Source organism: Podarcis raffonei, chromosome 6 (genome assembly GCF_027172205.1).
Source record: "Podarcis raffonei isolate rPodRaf1 chromosome 6, rPodRaf1.pri, whole genome shotgun sequence".
Taxonomy (NCBI): Eukaryota; Metazoa; Chordata; class Lepidosauria; order Squamata; family Lacertidae; genus Podarcis; species Podarcis raffonei.
The window spans coordinates 66,075,732-66,097,460 of NC_070607.1; the positions used below are offsets into that span (position 1 = coordinate 66,075,732).

Consider the following 21,729-nt stretch of genomic DNA (forward strand, 5'->3'; position numbering starts at 1 on the left):
AATGACAATACAGTACAGTGAAAATAGACACTAACAATCAAGACAGCCATAAAGATTCAGCATAACCATATTGATTGTTCTGTGCCTGTTTTAATTGTGATTTTATATATTGGTGTTTTTTTCACGGCAGTGCCGTGAAGCTAAGGTTTGCAGGGAGCCAGTACTGTAGAATAGAGAACTGTGACCAGTATCTTGGAATATTTGTCTCAGCAACAAACTTCCTCTTTTTACTGAGTAATTTTTCAGGGTTAATTATCAAGAATATTGGTCATGTTCAGAGCCGTAAATAAGGTTCCCAGTGACAAGTCTACTTAGCCAGATATTAAGGAGAATTAAGTCTCCTCCCATTTGAATTACAACTCAGGAAGTAAATGGTTCAAGATAATTACAAACAGTAATTAGACAATTGTCCACCCTTCCTTTCTCTTCTCATAACTCCTCATCAGTGAAATTCAATTTTCCACTCTCTTATTTTTACTGCAATAGCATTTGGAAGCTTTTATGGAATCAGAACATAATCCACAATCGTAATAAAATATTGTGCAAATGCTTACTCTGTTACTGCTGTATATTTATCCTAACAAATGATTTAGGATTTGGAATGCAATGCTTCCAAAAAACAGACCGCAGTATCTGTAGAAGGCACCATGCTTCACTGTATGCTAAACTAGAGAAAACAGAGGATTAAAATGGTTTGGGGGGGGTCTTTATTGTTCTCTGAAGAACTTTTGTGCCCTTACTGAGGACTGGTTTAATTTAAATTACTCAATGTGGTGCAGAAAGACATGGCCTGATTTGCATAGCAAGACACTCAGAGCAGGTGATTTCACCCTGCCGCCACAAATCTTTTATGATGCATGAAGTAACTTAGTGGAAAAAACTGGATGATCCCTGTGGTGAGCTGCTTCATATGAAAATGTCACCAGGTGATAAACACAACATGGAATGGCCTCCACACGACAGCAGAAGGTTGAAAAGAAGCCCTTCTCTCCATTATGGGAAAGTAGAAGAACAGACACTGGCAGCTATAATGGTGCTTAATCATTGTGTGCATGAGACATAATGCACATTTCTGTGTGCATTTCAAGGAGTGTGGAATATACACTTTTCCAGGCTGGAACTGAATCCAGGAAGACAGAAGTTACATTGGTGGAGAAACCAGACTGCAAGCAAGTAAGGGGGCCGGCCTTACTTAAGTACCAGAGCATGTGCTGGGCATGCCAAGGGTCCCTGACATCTCCAGGTAGAATTGGGAAGACTCTCGACTGAACCCTGGATTTCTGTATGCAATTGGTGCAGACAGTACTAAGCTACATGGACAAATGGCTGGCCTCAGTATAAGCAGCTTCCCATGTGCTTGCAGAGTTTATTTTGCACCATCAAATCAGAAGCGAGTTCTCTGCGTGGCTTATAATCGGATGGCGTCCTGGCTCAAAATTACAAAAAGTAATGACCCCAGTCAGGGGTGCTGCTAAAGTCCTGGACCAGGGAAGAGTGGTCTGATATGTTTAAGGATTTAGAAGTCCCTGCCTTTGGGCAAAACCTCAAGAAATGCAATGAAATTATATATACCAGTTAATAAACCCTCTACATAATTTGATGAATGAATTTAGACAGTGCTATTTTTCTAGAAAAAGAGGTGTCAGAACTCACTATGAACACCTCCCTTGTTCTACTATAATGGCAATGGCGCCCACCTGAGAGGTGTCGGAACTGAGTTTCGACTGAAAAAAGCTCCGAATTTAGATTTTTAAAGCCACATGGCTGATCTGTTGTCTTTTTCCACTGTTGCTCTCTTTCACAGCTGAACCATTTAGCGACTTCTAACAGAATGAAACCAGATGGAAAGACGACTCAGGCAGAAATGCAAAAAACTTCAAGCAGGTCATGTATAAAGATTATGGCATCTGCCACTTGACACAAATCCTTTAATCTAAATAATCTTGGTGACTTTTCTCTGTAGGGACAAAAGAGGCTGATGGCATACAAATATTTGATTGCAAGTATCTATTTCCCTCACCATTTTGGATTTTTAAAGAAATCCTGGCTGGTCACCAGCCACTTTATCCCCAGTATTTTCAGATGCAATCCCTTTATTTCCAAATGTGTGATTACGACCTTTGCATCCTTGTGAAAAAATGAACAGAAGTGGAAACTGGAGCCAAGGGCCGACTCTCATGAAAATGATGACATAATGATAAGGGCATTCATATCTATCAGATAATTAGAACCTCAGAGCATGGGAAGCCAAACAAAGATTTATTTGGGATAATATTTGGACTGTTTGGTTATTTTATAATTTGGAATGTTTTTAATGTGGCTTTTATTGGATTGTTAAATTGGAAAACTTAATAAATATTATTTAAAAAGAAAAGAAAAAGAAAATCTATTCCAGCATTGTCAATGATCCCCCCCCCCGTAATGACTCAGAAATAGATGCACAAGAGTCCATTTTCCTGTATTTAGTCCAGACAGATTTTGTGGCCACTAACAGCATTTTCTCTCCATTACATTTAACAGGATTCAAGGCACCAAATTTACTACATGGCAAAACAAACAAAAAAAACAAGTAGTCGTTTAAAAGATATTGTGCTCAGTATTGCTGAGCTTTTATACCCACAGTGACTAACTCCAAGCTCATGAGCCTGAACCGGCCCGCAGGCAAATGCTTCTGAATCTGACACCCTAAGTTTTGGCAGCAGTGGCAGAAAGAGGGATGGAGGGAATAGACACAGAATTGAGTGGAGTCCAATGCTTTGCTGGGAATACAAATGGCCCCCTTCCCCAGCCATCGTCTTCATTATTGGCTGAAAGGAGAGGGGATAATAATGCTCCTTCCTCAACTGAACAGTGTGGATCAGCTGAGGCGAGGGCCTGGCTGTTTCTGTGTGCCCTGAGTGTGAATGTGTGTAAGGGAGAGTGTACGATTGGGGGGGGCACACCCATTTTTGGTCACATCCAATGTGGGCTGGTGGGACCACCACCACCAAACACACCCCAGCATTGGCCAAGGTTGAATGTGGCCTTTGGCCAAAACAGGCGAGCCATCCCTGTTTTCCATAGTTCTGTATTGGATGAAAGAAATCAGTCCCAGCATCCTGACGTGTTTAATATTAAAAAATGATAGTATGGTGTACGCTCTTAATGTTTTGCTACGGTCAGCGACCATCAAGCAGCCCTTAACTCTGAGCTACTCATTTGTATCACTATGTCCCTATGTCTCAGGGATACCAGGTCTTGTTCTAAGTTTCCTACTCATATTGAAATACTGCCCCTCAATGAGGCCAAACTTAGATTCGCAAAATATTTAGGGGTATGCATCCCCCTGCATCCCCCCAGAAAAAAACACTGGTTATACCACCAAAGATTCTCCCTCTCCCACCACAATTGTATTGTTCTTCCCAAGTTATTGCAGATGGGGCAAACCTATTTTCCACCTGGTTTGTGCGTATTTATGTGTTTTACAACCACTCATTACTTTGTAACATTTTGGCATAACATGCACACATTTCTTCATGGGTTTTATGTGCCTAGGAAAGTGACAAACTCTTGCCAAAGTGTTTTTAATATCTAAAACAACAACAACTCCCCAACCCTCCAGCACACAAGCACACGTGCCTTTTGGCTTTTACGTACCTGTTTTTGTTCTTTAGCGGTGGTAATAATTAGTGTTCTGTTTTGCTCAAATTAAAATGTAATTTGATAGAGATATAAAAACTGTGGTGTAATAAGAACGCCAATTACTAACCCTATAATAGAAGAAATCATCAACAAAGACACAGGGAACAGTTGGAACTGGAAGCCCCTTTTTGTATGGAATAGCCATTGTACATGTAAAAACAGCATTAGCTTAGGCTTTGGTGAGTAATAATAATAATAACAATATTAATAATAATTTTATTATTTATACCCCACCCTTCTGGCTGGGTTTCCCCAGCCACTCTGGGCAGCTCCCAACAGAACACTAAAAAGAGAATAAAACTTCAAGGTCTATGGGAGACTTCATAATCCCTGCGTAAGACAAATCGGAGCTTTGTACTGGCTATAGTGTAGACAACCTCATCAAGACCCAGGTAATGTATGAAACTGAAGCCATGTCCTGACCAATGCCCCCCCCCCACTCCCCATTTCAGGCTATTCCCATATTCTCAGCTGCTGCTTCTGTTTATGTGAAATACTTGTCTACTGGAGCTGTGCAATTCCCTACAGAAATCTAAGGCAGCTGGCTCTTAATGCTAAAACAACAGAGTGGCTCGTCCCTTTAGTGCCGCTTGCCTGTAAATTCCATGGGGGAATTCCTGAAAGCAGGTGCAAAACAAGTAATGGAAGCTGAAGCTGAGGCACAGAGGCAGATTTGAATTTAGTCCATTATCACCTCCTGCACTGCAGATCACATTACACAGGTGCAAAGTTACTGACACAGGAAACTAGGCACAAATCTCATACGTTCTGCAGCAACGACCCTTTGCTCAAAAATCCACCTGAATATTGATTGCGTGTCGAGGTCCCCAAGCCACCCCCCAAATAACTCACAACGCACACTTAATATTTGTTTAAGGTTTTTGGCATAATTTTGGCCACAACTTTATTTAAATACAAAACCGTGAGTGGTTGTTTAGGCATTGGTTAAGACTATCTGTCCCCCTGCCTGGGGACAGAACTGACTTCCGGGCACTACAGAAAGACAGTGCGGGGGAAAGCAAGTTGGGGAGAAATGGAGCTGAGTCACAGACCCTCACTTCTCATCCGCATGCTCCCCGAAGGCTTGCCGGCCCTAGTCCCATTCCAGGGATTGGACGAAAAGATGGCAAGCCCCAAGATTCCTTTAACGGAATTCCCTTTCCGCAGCAACCATGGAGGGGCAGGCCCAGCCTATCCTAACCCCTCCTCTACCAATTTATAACCAGTGCCTAACCGCAACCTTACAAGTTGTGACGATTTGCTACGCAGTAGGCAAAAACCAAATGGCCCAGCCAATCAGCCAGATGGACAAAATTCTTACCAAGCCCCTGTCCCAATGGCAGACGACCCCATGACAGGCATAGCAAGGTCAATGCAACAACCCCTTACTCAAGGGCGGGTGGGCGGTTGATCCGTTGCACACAGCAAAGAGAAAGCTCCAGGCTGCCTGCAGAGTATTTAAACATTTTACCCCTCCCACCAAAATTGCAACATAACTTTTACCCCAGCAACCCAGTGAACCAATCACTGCCCCAGGCCATCTTTAGAGACCCTGCCTGGTAACAGAGGGGTGGCTCAGCAGACCCCACCGCAACACGTGCTCTCCATGAAGGAGAACCCGCTTTGTGGTACATTAAATGTGCTATACAGAAGCATTTTGACACTTTGTGGGGTTTTCAGTCCCCCAAACAACCTTAGAATTCAGTTATTCACATCTGACAGACAGGGGGGAAACTGAGGCTAAGGAGCAGTCTCACAAATTGTGATCATTAAGAATCTTAGTGTATGTGTTCATATGATAGCTTTCCAAAACAGAATGGTCTTATAGGATAGGGAAGGATTTTTCTCTCAAGCTGCATGTTCCATGATTATGTTTTTCTCATCTGTTATTTTTTTTTAAAGTATTTGTAACTTTTCAGCAAAGGCAAGTAAGAAGTGATATGATAGAAGTTTATAAAATTATGAAGGGTGCAAAGAAAGTCAATAAAGAGAAGTTTTTCTCCCTCTCTCATAACATCAGGCGTGTGGACACCCAGTGAGGCTGAATGTTGGAAGATTCATGACAGATAAGAGGAAATACTTCTTCACACAGTGAATAGTTAAACAGTGGAACTCACTGCCACAAGAAGAAGTGATGGCCACCAACTTGGATGGCTTTCAAATAAGATAAGACAAATTCATGGAAGGAAGGGTTATCGATGGCTGTTAACCATGTTGGCAATGTTCTACCTTCACCAACCTCCTTTTTATTAAAACAGTATTTAGCATGGCAGTGATTTCTTACTCCCAGCCTATTTCTATCCTAGAACTGATGTGGCGCATCATGCAGCACGTTCCCCCCTCTCCCGACCCACCTTTTCTAATTGTAGTGAATTGTGCACATTATATAATAATCAGTTCTGGCTTTCTTTCTGGCTTGGGCATCAGTTTTTCTTCAGCTCTTACTGTTTGCAAGGACAGGATTTGAGCAGGTGCTTTCAACAAGCAGTGCTTAAATTGACAGCGAGGCAAAGCTGCAGCAGGACTGGACACCAGGGAGCAAGATGCAACCTGCTCTTGCTGCAACTGTGCTGTGCTAACCCTATGGAGGAAACCTGCTTGTATCCTTCCAGGGCAGACATGACTTCATACCTTGAAAAGCAGAAGCTGTCTCATTAGGGCTTCTCTGAAACAAACAACAGGCTCGCCACTCACAGATGTTCTGGCCACAGCCAATTCAGCACCCACAAATGATAAGGGAAAAAAAGTTCAGCAGGAGTGCTCCTGCCACATTAAATGAGTAGCCTACACCAGGCTTCCTCAACCTCGGCCCTCCAGATGTTTTGAGGCTACAATTCCCATCATCCCTGACCACTGGTCCTGCTAGCTAGGGATCATGGGAGTTGTAGGCCAAAAACATCTGGAGGGCCGAGGTTGAGGAAGCCTGGCCTACACAAAGAGGGAAGGAAGTGAGGCTAGAAAAATTGTGAGGATGAACCACTTATGCTCCCTATATTTCAGTTATAGCAGAAAGTATTGAATTTAGTAGAGTGGGTCTCAGATTTATGTATAGTGCCTTCTCCCTCCTCCTTGACCAGAAACGTTCTTCTCTCTCCACGCCTCCAGCAATCCAGGTTTCATGGAAGTACTCTAGATGCCAGTGACACTGAATGTTTAGGTAGACTGGAAACACTGGATCATGGGCCCAGAACTTTCATTTCAATGACTCGTACCATTGCCAAAATAAGGAGAACACCAAACCCATCCAGGGCTATTTGCCCCATCCCTCTGCTACACTGATGGATCTCTTTGCCTCAGTTATAGCTAGCACATCTTCCTTATAACAAAACACACCACTTGGGGGTATGTCCTACTAAACTCATTGGGGCTTACTTCTGAGCAGACATTTATTATTATTATTATCATTATTATTAGTAGTAGTAGTAGTAGTATACTGCAGGTCTCATGTACTGCCCACAGCACATGAGAGAGAGGATTTTGGCAGATGTCTTGTATGATATACTAGAGAGAGAGGGAGAAAAGTTAAGCGAGAAGAGGTAGAAAGAGAATCAGAGGTGGAATCTGGCATCCAATGGAAATCTGCACATTAACTAGGGCGTTAATGTGTAATCATGATCTACAGATGTGTAATCATGATCTACAGATCATTATTTCTATATGTGTGCCTTCCTCTAAACAGGACCTCCAAAAATCTATCTCAGTGTTTCCTGGCTACACAAGTGAGCAGTGCATGGTGGGATGTATTTGCTACCCCCTCCCTTCAATTACTGCTTTTTTGCTCACCATAAGTCCTGGAAACTTGAGTTCCATTGTAGGCACAGAAAATTCTTTTATTTTTGAAATACAAGATTTCAATCGACCAGTTTTGCACAAAAGAGTGGTCAAAAGTAATTTTTAAACATGTGTGTGCCACTCCAAGCCAGGAAACCTGAGGTCAATTTACTGTGTGTATGCACCTTTTATATTTTTTATACAAGTTTTTCAATATTTGCACAAAAGAGCAGTCAAACATAATAATTAAAGTATGTGTTTGTTGCTCTAAGCCAGGCAAGGATTTGGAGTCACTCACATGAAAGGCTGCTGCTTCCTTTCCTCCCATTTTCCTTCCCTACCTCATGTACCTGCAAGGACAAATTTTATTTTAATTTTTAATGCAGCTGTTTTATAAAAGAGCAGTTCTGCATAAAAGAGTCTTTAAAATAAATAAATAAATACCATAAACATGCAAAATGGAAGTAGGGGCATGATGATAAATGGCACCCAGCGAAATGTTACAACATATGTGAAAAAATCTGGCCACACAATGTGTCCAATATGCAATTTAATATTGGGTTTTCTTTCCTCTTCAGATTATTCAGAGACTGGGGAAATCCTAATTTAGCAGGGGGGAGGTGCAGGCTGCCACTTGGATAAGGAGATGCCGCAAATCACATTGAAACAAAAGCATCTTCAAATCCAGCCCTTGTTTGATTAATGCTAGGAGCTGATTTGACACTGTTTATCCCATCACACAACTTTGTATTACCTAATGCCCCTTCTCTGCTGATTTCCTGTCTATATAAGCTATTTCTTGCACAAGTTGTCCTTTGCCTTTAAGCACTTTTTATGCCCTGCTTCTTGTGTGTTAAAGGTAACCGTCAGGGTTACTCTATTTCCTGAACAGATTGGAAATCAGTTATATGCACCAATGAGGTAACCGGCAGACACCTGAACTCACATACCAGTGCTTGACCCTGAAACACATGCAACAATAATATGACAGGAGATGCTTCTGGGTATGCGCAGAATATCTTCCCTTTCCTTCTTCACTACTAAATAAATCACAGCTGCTTCTCTCTAACCTACAGAAAATCTACAGAAATGGGCATAACTTCCAGGCACCTCTCTCATTTCGGCAATTAAGCACACCCTACGGATGGTGACAGCAGCCACAAAATTAAAAGATGCCTGCTTCTTGGGAGAAAAGCAATGACAAACCTAGACAGCATCTTAAAAAGCAGAGACATCACCTTGCCAACAAAGGTCCGTATAGTTAAAGCTATGGTTTTCCCAGTAGTGATGTATGGAAGTGAGAGCTGGACCATAAAGAAGGCTGATCGCCGAAGAATTGATGCTTTTGAATTATGGTGCTGGAGGAGACTCTTGAGAGTCCCATGGACTGCAAGAAGATCAAACCTATCCATTCTTAAGGAAATCAGCCTTGAGTGCTCACGGGAAGGACAGATCCTGAAGCTGAGGCTCCAATACTTTGGCCACCTCATGAGAAGAGAAGACTCCCTGGAAAAGACCCTGATGTTGGGAAAGATGGAGGGCACAAGGAGAAGGGGACGACAGAGGATGAGATGGTTGGACAGTTCTCAAAGCTACCAGCATGAGTTTGACCAAACTGCGGGAGGCAGTGGAAGACAGGAGTGCCTGGCGTGCTCTGGTCCATGGGGTCACGAAGAGTCGGACACGACTAAACGACTAAACAACAACAACAACACGGCACATCTATTTATAATAGGATAAGGGACAGAGGATGACCAGGGGCATTCAGAACAGGCTTCTGCTGAATGCTAGTGGGCAGAGCATTTCTAAGCATGGAGTTGCAACAAGATAACCCAGATAACCTATTCAAGCACTTATATGAGCAGGATAAGAACCCCCTTGTTCTTCTCAAATAGCTTCCACTGTAAACCTAGAGTTGTCACCTTTTAACCTTGCAATTTATGGACAGTCCAGCCATTCATTGTACCATAACACCAGCATAGCTATGACATCAGGTGGCATTGTTTAATTATGGGGGTTTATCAGCAGGTTTGATATTATTAAATCTGGACTTCATCAGAATTGGAAGTTTCTCTCCGAATATGTTAAATAAAGTTCCTATGGCAGCGAATGGGTGGCTATTGTTACGTTTGCACACATTTTGGCTGTGCACAGAAACATGAAAGATCTACTGCTGCTTCTTGATTTTCTGGCATTTTGAATTTATTGTTTTATTTCTCTAGGCTCCCTACCAGTCTGTACCTGCATGTGTGTGTGCAGGCCTGCCAAATGAGACAGCTGACCAGTGGGCCACAAACAAACAAACAAACAAACAAACAAACCTTATACTATGATCACAGTGCAATCCTATGCACATCCATGCAGAAGTCAATCCTATTTAGAAGAACAGAATCATAGAACTGTTCAGTTGGAAGGGACCATGAGGCTCAACTAGTTCAACCCACTGCAATGCAGGAATCTTTTTGCCCAACATGGGTTTTGAACCCATGACAATGAGATTTAGAGTCTTGCGCTCTACTGACGGAGCTATCCTGCAGGCTCAGTGGGACTTATTTGCAGATAAGCGTATATAGGATTGCTGCATAACTCTGTAAGTCTGCAAAAGTATCATGAGAGTCTCTGTTGCTACTGAAACATTAACAGCCTACAAGAATTGTGAATGGGTAGCAACTCTATGTATGCCCCTGTTTAGATCAGCCATGAAAGTTATGAAAGATGGGAAAGGCGCTGGCACTTCTGCAGACAGGCATGCGAACACCAGAGTCACGGCTATATATAACCAGTTCAGTCTTTGGCTACTTGCCCTCCTTACCACTGGCTGTTTGTTTATATTTGCTGACATCTTGTCTCATACCCAGATGGCAGGTGGATAGATTCTGCAGGGATCAAATAGTTTGGTTTCTATGGTGCTGCTTAGATGCATTTCCTGCCAGCCTCACTCCTGCGCTGTATATTTCGCACAAAAGCAATGTGGAATTTCAGCCCACCTGGCTGGGGCCTGCACCTTGCGCCATGTCACACGCTGGAGCTGTTAGCACAGCTGCCTGCCTGTTGCTGAGGGGACGGAGTTGGTGGATGGAAAAGATGAGCAGTGACCTGGCTTTGAGAGGGAGGCCAGGGGAGGGATCCTTCCAAAAGGGCAGGGGAGGCCTGCTTGTGGGTAGAGTTGGGATTCTGCATGACAGGCGCAAGCCAGCTCAGTGGAAAGTACAGGACTGTAATTACCAATGATTATAAAGTCAAAAATACTGCAGATCCAGGAAAATCCCTCCATAAACAAGCTGTAGACAGGAAGGAGAGATATCCAGCCAGGAGTTCCAAATGGCCATGTGAATACTGGATAGGCCAATCTGAGCGGCAGCAGCAACTAACTTCACATTTTAAACCCCACGTGCCTGATTCTTGCAGCATCCCCCTTCCCTGGGATAACCCAACCTTTCAGTCTCCAGTTTACAGGGGCTGCCCAACATGCCCTTCAAGGCAAATAGCTAAACCTGCTTATATTAAACGAACAAAGGCTTTTACTATAGTAACAGCGGGCAAGCCTTTTCCATACTGGCTGTAAAATGTGTGTTTCCCGCAAAGGTTTTGCAATGCACATTTATAGCACATCTCAACATTCAGTATTCAGCCAGCATGTGAGAGCCAGTTTCTGAGCAAATCAGGCTGTATTGTTCCTGATAAAATAGGCCCTGTTAGCAAATTCAGTACACATCAATTCCTGTGTGCAATGAGAAAATAGTTGTACAGTTGAAATTAATGTTGCTCCAGACTCTGCTACAAGCCCTGGTTCTCTAGGTAAAACTGGAGGAGACTTGACTAACCACGTACTGTAATTTACAAACTTCTGCTTAGGTTTTAAGTATATTGATTCCAGGCAACGTCCTGGTTCAACATGGAAACACAGGACTCATTTTCTTGCTGGAGAATGTCTGCCCTTTTGGATTAAAGCAGGGGTGGAAAACTTATGGTCCCTCCAGACACTGCTGGACTACAACTCCCATCATCCCTGACTATTGGCCATCCTGGCTGGGGCTGATGGGAGGTGGAATCCGCGATGGCTGCAGGTTCCCCATCCCTGGATCAAAGGGGCAGAACTGAAAGTCACGTTGCGGAGAGCAACGTTGTGCAAAGGTGCTTCCAACTTCAGCTCCTTTTTATCCGAAAACGTGGCCACAACCAGAATCTACACCTCACATGAGGTTGAGTCCCAGATTAGAGCTTAGTTTCTGGGGTTTGTTTCAGGAAAGCCAGCACCATTGCAAAGAGAATCTCCCACAAAAGCATTCTGCTGTATTCTTAATGGAAAGAGAAGGTACTTGCACTTTGGAAGCAAGTGTCTCTTCTGCTGCCCAGCACCCACCCACAGATGATGGATGCCCAAAGAAGGCAATGGAGCACTGCCTTTGGACCGATCTCATTGGAGGCGCCTAGCTATCCAAAGCCAAAGAAGATCTGTACGGTTGCCAACGTAAACAAGCGAGGGAGAGGGATATTTAATGTAACTGAACAGATTTACATCTCCCTGTCACATTGATTATCTGAATCCCGCTCTTCCGCCAGGCTCCTGAGCAGCTGCCCCGGCGAAGAGAACAAACACAAAACCACAAAAACCTCTCATGCTGGAAAACTACAGCTGCCAGCTTTAATGGACCTGAGAACACCACACAGAGCTCTTTCAGAGGAGCATGCCTTCGTGAAAGGTACTGATGAATCAAAAACCAGGAGAATGGCTTCCAATGCCGCAACGCAAAGGGTTAGAACACGAGAAGAAACTCTTACCAGGAAAGTGCGCTGCCCCCCATCTGATTCTTCACTCCGCTTTCACTTTTATCCAGTGAACCACTTTTACAGCCTTTGTCTTTCCTACATAATGTGCCTAAGACTACTGGAACATCCTTGACAGTACAGCATGTCAACAGCAGTTCAAAGTTAGAGAGGTAACACCGGTGTAGATGGCCTTCCCATGGGATTCATCCACCCATGGGTTACGGAGCTGTCCTTGGTGCCGTACTGTTAACATGACAACTCTAGAAACAGCGATCAGGATCAATAACCAGCACAAAAGTTTTAATCTAAATTGTAAACTAATCTAATCTACTTTAAGGCCTTGGGCCAGCCACACTTATCTGGGCATCTAGGAACATCATCATCGAATGCCATAGTTGTACTGTGGAATTGCAAGGGTAATTTTACATAATTGTTTTTGACAGAGAAAAGTTCCCAAGGTTGCTCACATGTGCAATGATGTCCACCAGTTGGTGTGCTATTGAACAGCATCCTACAAACCAATTATTATTATTTTCCACAGCACAATTAAATGGGGATCTAACAACATAGGTTCATAGGAAGCTGTCTCATACTGAGTCAAAGCAATGAGTCTACACTGACTGGAAGCAACTCTCCAGCATTTCAGAGAATGTTTCCCACTCCTGCCTAGAGAGTATGGGAGTCAAACCTGGAAAGTGCTGGAAATGAGACCCCTGGAAATGAGAAGGGGTCAATTTCCTCCATGAGCGTAAATCATCCCATGGATGAGCTCATTGCAGGTGCAAGTTCAGCAAACCCAGTTGCTATGGTGACGGCCTAGTGCCCTCACTATATCTGTGGTTAATGCATGTTAGCTCAGTGCTGTCAGTCTGGTTAATCTGACTGTTAGTCATTGTTACTTGTCCAGCATTACTTATTGAATATCTGAACTTACAGTGGTACCTTGGTTTACAACCATAATCCGTTCCAGAGGTCCGTTTGTAAACCAAAACAGGTTGTAACCCAAGGCGCAGTTTCGCCAATGGGGCCTCTAAAAAAATTTGTTCGTAATCCAAAATAAAAAAAAAGGGTTGTAATCCTAAAAAAGGTTGCAAATCGGGACACACACTTCTGGGTTTGACGTGTTTGTAATCCAAAACATATACAAACCAAGACGTATGCAAACCAAGGTACCACTGTATTTAGAGTGATGGTGATACTTTGTACTTCTGTATAAATCTGTAGCTGCAAAAACCTACAAGCTGTATATATCTACTTCCAGAACTGTTTTACTGAGTCTTATCTTCTGTAACCTTTCTCTGCTTCTGCGTGGTGATTGTTACTGGGAGCAACTTCTACTGTGTGGGCATCTGACCAAGAAGCAGATACTCTACCACATAAGACACACTGTTACTGTCTCTGTGCCTGACTAAATATATCAGACCCATTTGAAAAGTACCATTTCCCATCTGAGAGGCATGACTGCTTGTTTACCTACTGAGTCCTTTACAAAGGCAGTTGGGCACTCTATAAATCAAAACGTCATTCTTTGTTTTTTAATATATCTTTATTTTCTTGTTGCAAAATTGCACAGATATAAATAATATAACATGACTAACAAAAAAATGGGTCGAGGGGAGGGGGGGCAGAGGAGCCAACTCGAAAAGGCCGAGGTCCCTTTGGTCCCTCCAATAAAATACTTGAGGGGGGCCTCCCCCCCATGTTAATGGGCATTGCCATTCAAATGGTGTGCATATCGGCGGGGGCTTACCTGCCCCCCCCAATATTGAATATTGAATAACTTGCACCAGTTGGTCCCCCTGCTGGAGGGGAAAATGTATTTCTTTTTTCTAACTTCTCCGACTTATCTATACCCTTCAGGAATGGGTATTCTATCAAAAGTAACAGAAATTCTGAAAAGATTGTATCTCTTTCCGTACTCTGGTTTCTCTTTAGATTGTATAATTTTTTTTCTTTCCCTTTTCCTACTGAGAAATCTTATCAAAATTGAACTGGCAAGGCTCCCTTGGGGAACGGCCTACCCATTTCAATTTGTCAGGCGCCCGCCCTCACTGCTTTGGGGAGACAGCTGAAAACCTCTCTAACATTTAATGGAATATGATTTTATTGCTGATTTTCACTGCCACTGCTGCAATAAAAATCTGTTTTATTATTTAGGGGGGCTTTTATCCGGTTTTAAATTTTTATCACTTTGTTGTTTTAATATGTCCTCAGCTACCTCCAGAGTCTCTGACTGAGAGACATGAAAAAAGTAGTTTAATAAGGAATAGTAACTGAGAAACATGGGCATTCGACTTGATAACATTGTGACCTAAAGGCCTCCAATTGGATAAAACTTAAAATAGCAAGTTTGTTACTTCCCCAATCCTGGATATCTTTTCCTACTTATTTTTCTTTTGATATCTATTTATTTAAGCAACAGCATATATTTCGATAACGTACAACAATAAAGTATCAAAGAAAAGACACTGAATGGAAATGAAGATGAAACATACACATATACAAAATACAAATTTGGGTTGTGTTGTTCACAATCCCTGGAAATATATTCTTATTGGTGTTAGCGGCTAGTAACATTAAAAAAATGTTTTATTTATAAATATCAGGATATTGTTCTCAAGGTCTTATGTCATTGTCAGTGGAAGTTAACAAGTTTTTAAGAATTCCAAATAGTAACATTTTTCACAGGAGGCATTTGAAAATTGTTATAATCATTGATATATATATTTTGCCATATAATTGAAAATGAATCTTGTTTTGCTTGTCCTCTAGTACACCATAATTTTTGAGCAAGAATTTCAGCAGTAGCTGAACCAGATTTGACTATACCATAAATACTGATTCACTGTACCACACTGAATGCTACTGCCAAGCTCCTGTGAAACTGGAGGGAATTTTATTCAAACTGCAATATGCTTCTCTGTATTGTCAAGCTGCAAAGCTAGGAAATGATCCACTTGTATACATTAACAGATCCATGGGACATAGGACAAATATAAGAACCTCTAGGATTATCTGAAGGTTAGTTCAAATGAACATGGTCTGCCTCAAATTCCCACAGCAAATGTAACTTGAAACACAGCTCCCCCCCCCCACATCAAGATCAGATTTGGGATATACTAATAGATACATAAGGGTGTGGGACCAAAATATCAATAAAAATGCAGGCTAACAGCATAACCCTAAAGATGTCTGCTCAAAAGCAAGTAACAAGGAGTTCAGTGGGGCCTACTCCTAGGTAGGTGGGTATGTGATTGAAGCCTTAGACTCGTTTATATAGGGGGAAGTGGGGCAGATTGGTACTGAAAAATTCAATCTCATATTTTATGTAACAAAAATGAGTCAAATAATAACATTTTTGGCTTGATGCATGGCGTAACTAATCAATATTTTAATAGCAATCAAAAGAACCATTAAAGTTAGAAGATAATGAGAATATAATGACTTCAGTAAAAAATGGGTTTTGTATCATTCTCCCCCACCTACGGGCTACTTTGATACATTGGACGGGGCACTTTGATACAAAGCATAAATTGTATGAGAATGGTAATTATTTGCAAAAATTTAATGAAAAACCATTTTTTATTGTGAGAGATCATAATCAGCCTTACAATTTGTTACTTAAAATCTAAATTACGTATCAAAGCCAACAGTGTTTCACACATATCATAGACTTTATGGCGGGTTTTCTTAACAAAACATCAAAACTTATATTAATCTTTTCTCAAACACCTATCCATTTTAAAAAAACACTTTGGAAAAACTTTAAAAGTATAAGAACTCACATTAGGTAGTCAAAAAACAATAATTTAAACAAAACACTTATAAAAAATAAGATAATTACTTAACGTTTAGCTTCTATTTTACATTTCACATAATTTTTTAGCTGGCCATGCTAAAAACACACCTACTCTCGTCAAACGCCAACGACTAAAAGGTGGCACAGTTGCAACTGTTGTACTCACACATGTATAGACACGTTTTAGTGATGTCACGATACAAATAACATTTCTCGATATTTAAATATTGTTGGTGTATCAATGTGCCCCGTGCATCAATGTGCCCCGCCTCCCCTCTACCTGGTGAAAAGGAGCCCTACATTAATTTGTGCATTTCTCAGATTGTCACTTTTATTTCCCATACTTCCTCCCCAAACAAGAGCACAGGGTGGCTAACAACATAAAACAATGCATCAAAACACCAAATAAATACTCATCAATAACAATAGCAGCAGATAATACTGTCACAACACCAGTCATGCAAGTTTTCAAATTGTGTTGTTGAGCTGGAGTGGGGACAACCTGATTTCACCCGGAAGTTCCACAGGTAAGGTGCCAACACCAAGAATGCCCTGTCGTGTGCAACAAACCTCACTGCCACCACTAATGGAACCACAAGCAGGGCCTCTCCTGCATTAACAGTCCAGCTTGGAAGGTATTTTGATTCTTGGATGAATTAAGAGTTCCATGAAGAAAGATTTTTTAATGAATCCAGTTCTTATTTCCCCCTTTGACTAAAACCTTGCTGAACAATTGTATCCCCTTGGGGATACAAAATGGGTGCCAATCACTCTACATTCTGGCTTGTGTACTTCTTCAGGTCTGATGGTTCTTTGTGCTTGAAACACTGGGCTCTGGGCCAGCTCCTCACTCTGTGAGATACACTTAAAGCTCTCTGGAGAGATGTCGGCCCTCGGGAGGAATAACAGAGGCTCTGTGATACTTCAGCCTTGTCACAAGTTCAGCTTTGCCAGTATTTCTCTTGTCCTGACAGTTAACACAGCCAGCCAGGCAAGCAAGCTTGTGCTTTCCTTCCTTCCTACACATGTGGGACTGGATAAGGATGAAACAAGCGTGAACAATAAAATTTTGTCACAAGATCCACATCAAATGGAAAAAAACCTAAAATAACTGGATTCAAATGCCTTTTTGGCAAAGCCCACGTATTGTGACTGTGCTTTCTGGATGTTGTTCATGTGGATCACTTCACATTCAAATCCACAATGTAAGACACGGGGTCTCTGCATGGATTCCCCTTGCCTTGGCAACCCATTGGGTGGATATGCTAATCAGCAAACTGAATGGCAGTTTACTAGCTTGTCTTTCCCCTTCTGCTCTGTTCAAAAAGCTGCCCATCTTTTATTGGCTTGAACACAGCAGGGGCATTCTTTTCCTTAAAGTTATTTGTGGTTTTTTTAAATAGAAAAATTAATCAACTGTTTAAAAGTTTAAAAAACTCCAACAGGTCCTTCCAATCTCAGTCAAACAGAGCTCAACTTAGGAATCGCCCCACACTTCTGCTTATCCTAGAAAACAGAGGCCCAAGTGGTTTTCTGCTTGTCCCCCGCTTTCTAGGCATGGGTCCAAGAGGTTTTGCCTTTGTGCTGCTTCTTCCCCCTAGAAAACCAGCTCTTTGATGCTAAACTGGAACAAACAGCAATCCACAGAAAACCCAATTGCCCATTGTTCTGATTCAGCGCTAAAGCACGGGTTTTCCTGGGGGAAAGTGGAGGGTTGAACAGAGGTGGGGATAAGCCCATAGTCAGCATCTGCTACAAATGGGGTGAGGAGAAAGATAACAGTTCCTTCCTCCCGAGTCTGACATTTGGCTAATCCTAAAATGCAGTAAGAAACTGAGGACCTAATTTTACACAGCCTAATTTCATGTGGGGAAAATGGGAGGGGAAATCTGACAAAGTAAGGAGCAATGGAAAGTGAAGAAGTGAAAAAACTCCTGTCAGAAATGAGACTGGATCTCTAGCAAGGGAGAGGTCTCTCTCAGTTCCTCAGTAGGCCACTAGACAGGCAGGCAGATGGGCATGGGAGAGAAAAGGAGATGGCAGGAAGTGAGTGGCAAAGGTGGGTGGCTGCCCACTTTTAGCTTTGGCTCCTCCTACCACTGGGTTCAGGTCCACCCAGTGCTGATGTGTGGCCCCTGACAAATTGCTGAAAGGAAGTGTGGCCCTTGCAGAGAAAAGTTCTGCACCCTGCCCTAAGAGAAAGCTATAGGCATATAAAAAAACACATTGAGTGCCCCTATATTTTCTATTTTGTGGGGTAAAAGCAGTTGGGGGGCAGGGCGGGAGGTTCAATTGAAATATTGTGTGAAGGGAAAGGGTTAAGAAGCCCTTCTCCTCATGCACTGGTGTTCCACTTCAGGCTACAGCCTCTATTCCTCAGGTGATGGTGGGGAGGGGGGCAGCAGTGAGAAGAGTTGAAATCAAGAAAATATTTAATAAAAATGCATTTTTTTAAAAAAAGAAATACCATGGGTCCCTTCACAATGAACATCACAGAGCTTGAAGCAAACATTTGCAAACTGTCTAAATTGTAGTACTTACAGTAATATAATTTGGATTTTTTATCTGCCAGCAAGGGATTGCTAGCATAGAAAACCCCTGTGATCGTAAACATTGTTTCTACTATGCTGTGTGTTTGACATTGCACAGATGTGTGTTTCTTAACCCTAAAGAGCCAACATTCCCAGCCTTTCCCTCTTCTTTTCCTACTGCTGCTAAGCGAGAGCAGGATGTAAATGTGTGCACTAAGAGGAGAGGGAGGGGAGAGAGAGAGAGAGAGAGAGAGAGAGAGAGAGAGAGAGAGAGAGAACGAACTGTCAGAGGGTGCCACTAGTGTGTTGTGGAAGAATATGCCATTCAGGTACCCAGTTTCTTGGTCTGAAGGTTGCAGAAAACTTATCTTTACACAGCCAGTATTTACACAGAACTTACCCATGTAAATGTATTCCGGAGAGGTCTTGTCAGTCGCTAAATCTCTTAATACGTTTCCAAACCGCAGCCATAGCCCAAACGCGACGACAGCTGAGCCTGCCAACTGGAAAAGCAAAACAAAATTCAAAAGGTTAATAGCTAAAGGAAGGGTTGGGGAGCACAGAAAATCTGCAAACAACTTCTTACTTCTCCGTGGAAACTCCCAGAGCAGATGAGTCCAAATTCACATGCTACACTACAGTATAAAGATTGCTATTGGCACTTACACACATTTGTCTCTGTCCAAAACTATTAACATTCCTGTGCTAACAAGGATGAATACAGACATTTTGATGTATAACCTCAGAAATGCTCTCTGGTTTGTTTGCTTTTTTTCAATTAGAATCTAAACTTTTCTCATTAACTGAACTCAGGGGAAACTAGTTGTGTGTGTTTATGGCAGAAGCTAGCTGTGCACAATACCGATTGGTTAAAAACTGGTGACATCCCTAGCCCACTCCCTCCTTATTCCTAAAGCAGCATTCAAACATGTAGAAATGATTCTATGATTTGTTTTTTGTTTTTTTAAAAAAACAACACAGGGGAAAGTACATTTAATTCAATAAATGTATCCACAGTGCTTTAAAAATAAATAAATTGAACAACCTGGCACAGGAAGGGCAAGGCAGACAAATAAATCAGTGTTGTTGGCCAGTATGCCTGTTAAATTTGTCACCTTAGAAGCAGGAATCCAGGCATGAGATGTCAAAGTAAGAATTGTGGTAAGTTCTGATTTGCATGCATATATGTTTGTACACATCCCTAGGCTACACATAGAAAATAAGCTGACAGTTCCTTTACATGCACTCATATTTTGACATCCATTTAGTGAGGAGTTGCATTTTCTCTGGCCATGGAACATGAGATGATTGTCTCTCTGCATGATGCTTGTAAGCTGTTTCCAAAATGTTTAAATCAGCCCGTTGCTTTATAAATATCCCATTCATGTTGCTTTCAAGAAAAGCTCTTTTTCCTTGGGCAAGGAACCAAAAGTTAAGTCACCTCATCTTGAACTAAGTGATGTTACCAAACACTTAACTGCTCTAGTTCATCACTAGAATGGCAGACCCACAAACACATTACCTAAAAGGCAGGTACTAACCCTGGCGTGCTCTGGTCCCTGGGGTCATGAAGAGTCGGACACGACTAAACGACTAAACAACAACAAAACCCTAGAATATAACTTATTTCAGGCCAGATAATTCAGGATGGTTTCCCTAACTATGGAGGCGATGGCTTCCCTTCAATCCAGAGTTTTGGTGTCAGCTGGCCAGTCAGTTGTCAATCGCTTCTTTAAGAGGGAGAAAATGTCTAACGAAACATACAGTGTGGAGGGAAGGCAATCTCTTTGCTAGGGAAGTTCAAGTCCTCAAACAATCACAAAGTCAAAAGAGAGAGAGAGAGAGAGAGAGAGAAAGAAAGAGAGAAAGAAAGAAAGAAAGAAAGAAAGAAAGAAAGAGAAAGAAAGAAAGAGTATGCCTCATCTAACCAAGCTGAAGGGAGAGGAGGCCAGGGTGCAGGCTGAGGAAGCAACCCTGTTTTCCTTCATGGAAGAGAGAGACAATAGCCAGCACTTTTGCAAGGCCACACAACACAGAGCTTTGTGTTGCTGTGTGATTTGCAGCTGCAGCTGAGGGACACCTGCCTCACAACTCTGTACTCATTTGCACTGTAGTATAGTTGAACCTCATTCATGTGAGAGAAGGGTGTCATCCTCTGGCAGCCTCTTTTTTCAGCAGAAGCATAGTTCTGTAGTAGTTACAGGAACTGTCTTTGGTTGGAGGCTATTCTGAGCCACAGCAAAGATACACAAAGATACACAAAATGGAGGCGCCCGCCTTCTCTACAAAAATGAATACCCAACAGGACAACTGTTGTGACTGAACCACAAACTTGACATGAGCCAACAGTGTGACGCGGCAGCTAAAAAAGCCAATGCAATTCTGGGCTGCATCAATAGGAGTATAGCATCTAGATCAAGGGAAGTAATAGTGCCACTGTATTCTGCTCTGGTCAGACCTCACCTGGAGTACTGTGTCCAGTTCTGGGCACCACAGTTCAAGAAGGACACTGACAAACTGGAACGTGTCCAGAGGAGGGCAACCAAAATGGTCAAAGGCCTGGAAACGATGCCTTATGAGGAACGGCTAAGGGAGCTGGGCATGTTTAGCCTGGAGAAGAGGAGGTTAAGGGGTGATATGATAGCCATGTTCAAATATATAAAAGGATGTCACATAGAGGAGGGAGAAAGGTTGTTTTCTGCTGCTCCAGAGAAGCGGACACGGAGCAATGGATCCAAACTACAAGAAAGAAGATTCCACCTAAACATTAGGAAGAACTTCCTGACAGTAAGAGCTGTTCGACAGTGGAATTTGCTGCCAAGGAGTGTGGTGGAGTCTCCTTCTTTGGAGGTCTTTAAGCAGAGGTTTGACAACCATATGTCAGGAGTGCTCTGATGGTGTTTCCTGCTTGGCAGGGGGTTGGACTCGATGGCCCTTGTGGTCTCTTCCAACTCTATGATTCTATGATTCTATGATTCTATGCCTCAAGGCAAGACTTCTACTATGCCCCTATGATGCTACAGATTACTGAACTCCCCAAAACAGTCTGAATAAAATCCCAGTTCACTTGCGTATATAGGAACAGTGGGTGGTATTCAACTAAGTTTTCCTTAGAGTAGACCCACTGAAATTAATCACCCTAAGTCATGTTCGTTAATTTTGATGGGCGGGATTAAC

General features: G+C 42.3%; 1 protein-coding gene across 1 annotated transcript in view; it reads right to left on the reverse strand.

Annotated features, from left to right (window-relative positions):
* The window catches only part of TSPAN2 (tetraspanin 2), a 69,761-nt gene that overhangs the window by 21,422 nt on the left and 26,610 nt on the right, over nt 1-21,729 (reverse strand). The window contains exon 2 of the mRNA XM_053393596.1: nt 18,953-19,055. Coding sequence (XP_053249571.1) covers nt 18,953-19,055 — 103 coding nt within the window. The remainder of the gene's footprint in view (nt 1-18,952; nt 19,056-21,729) is intronic.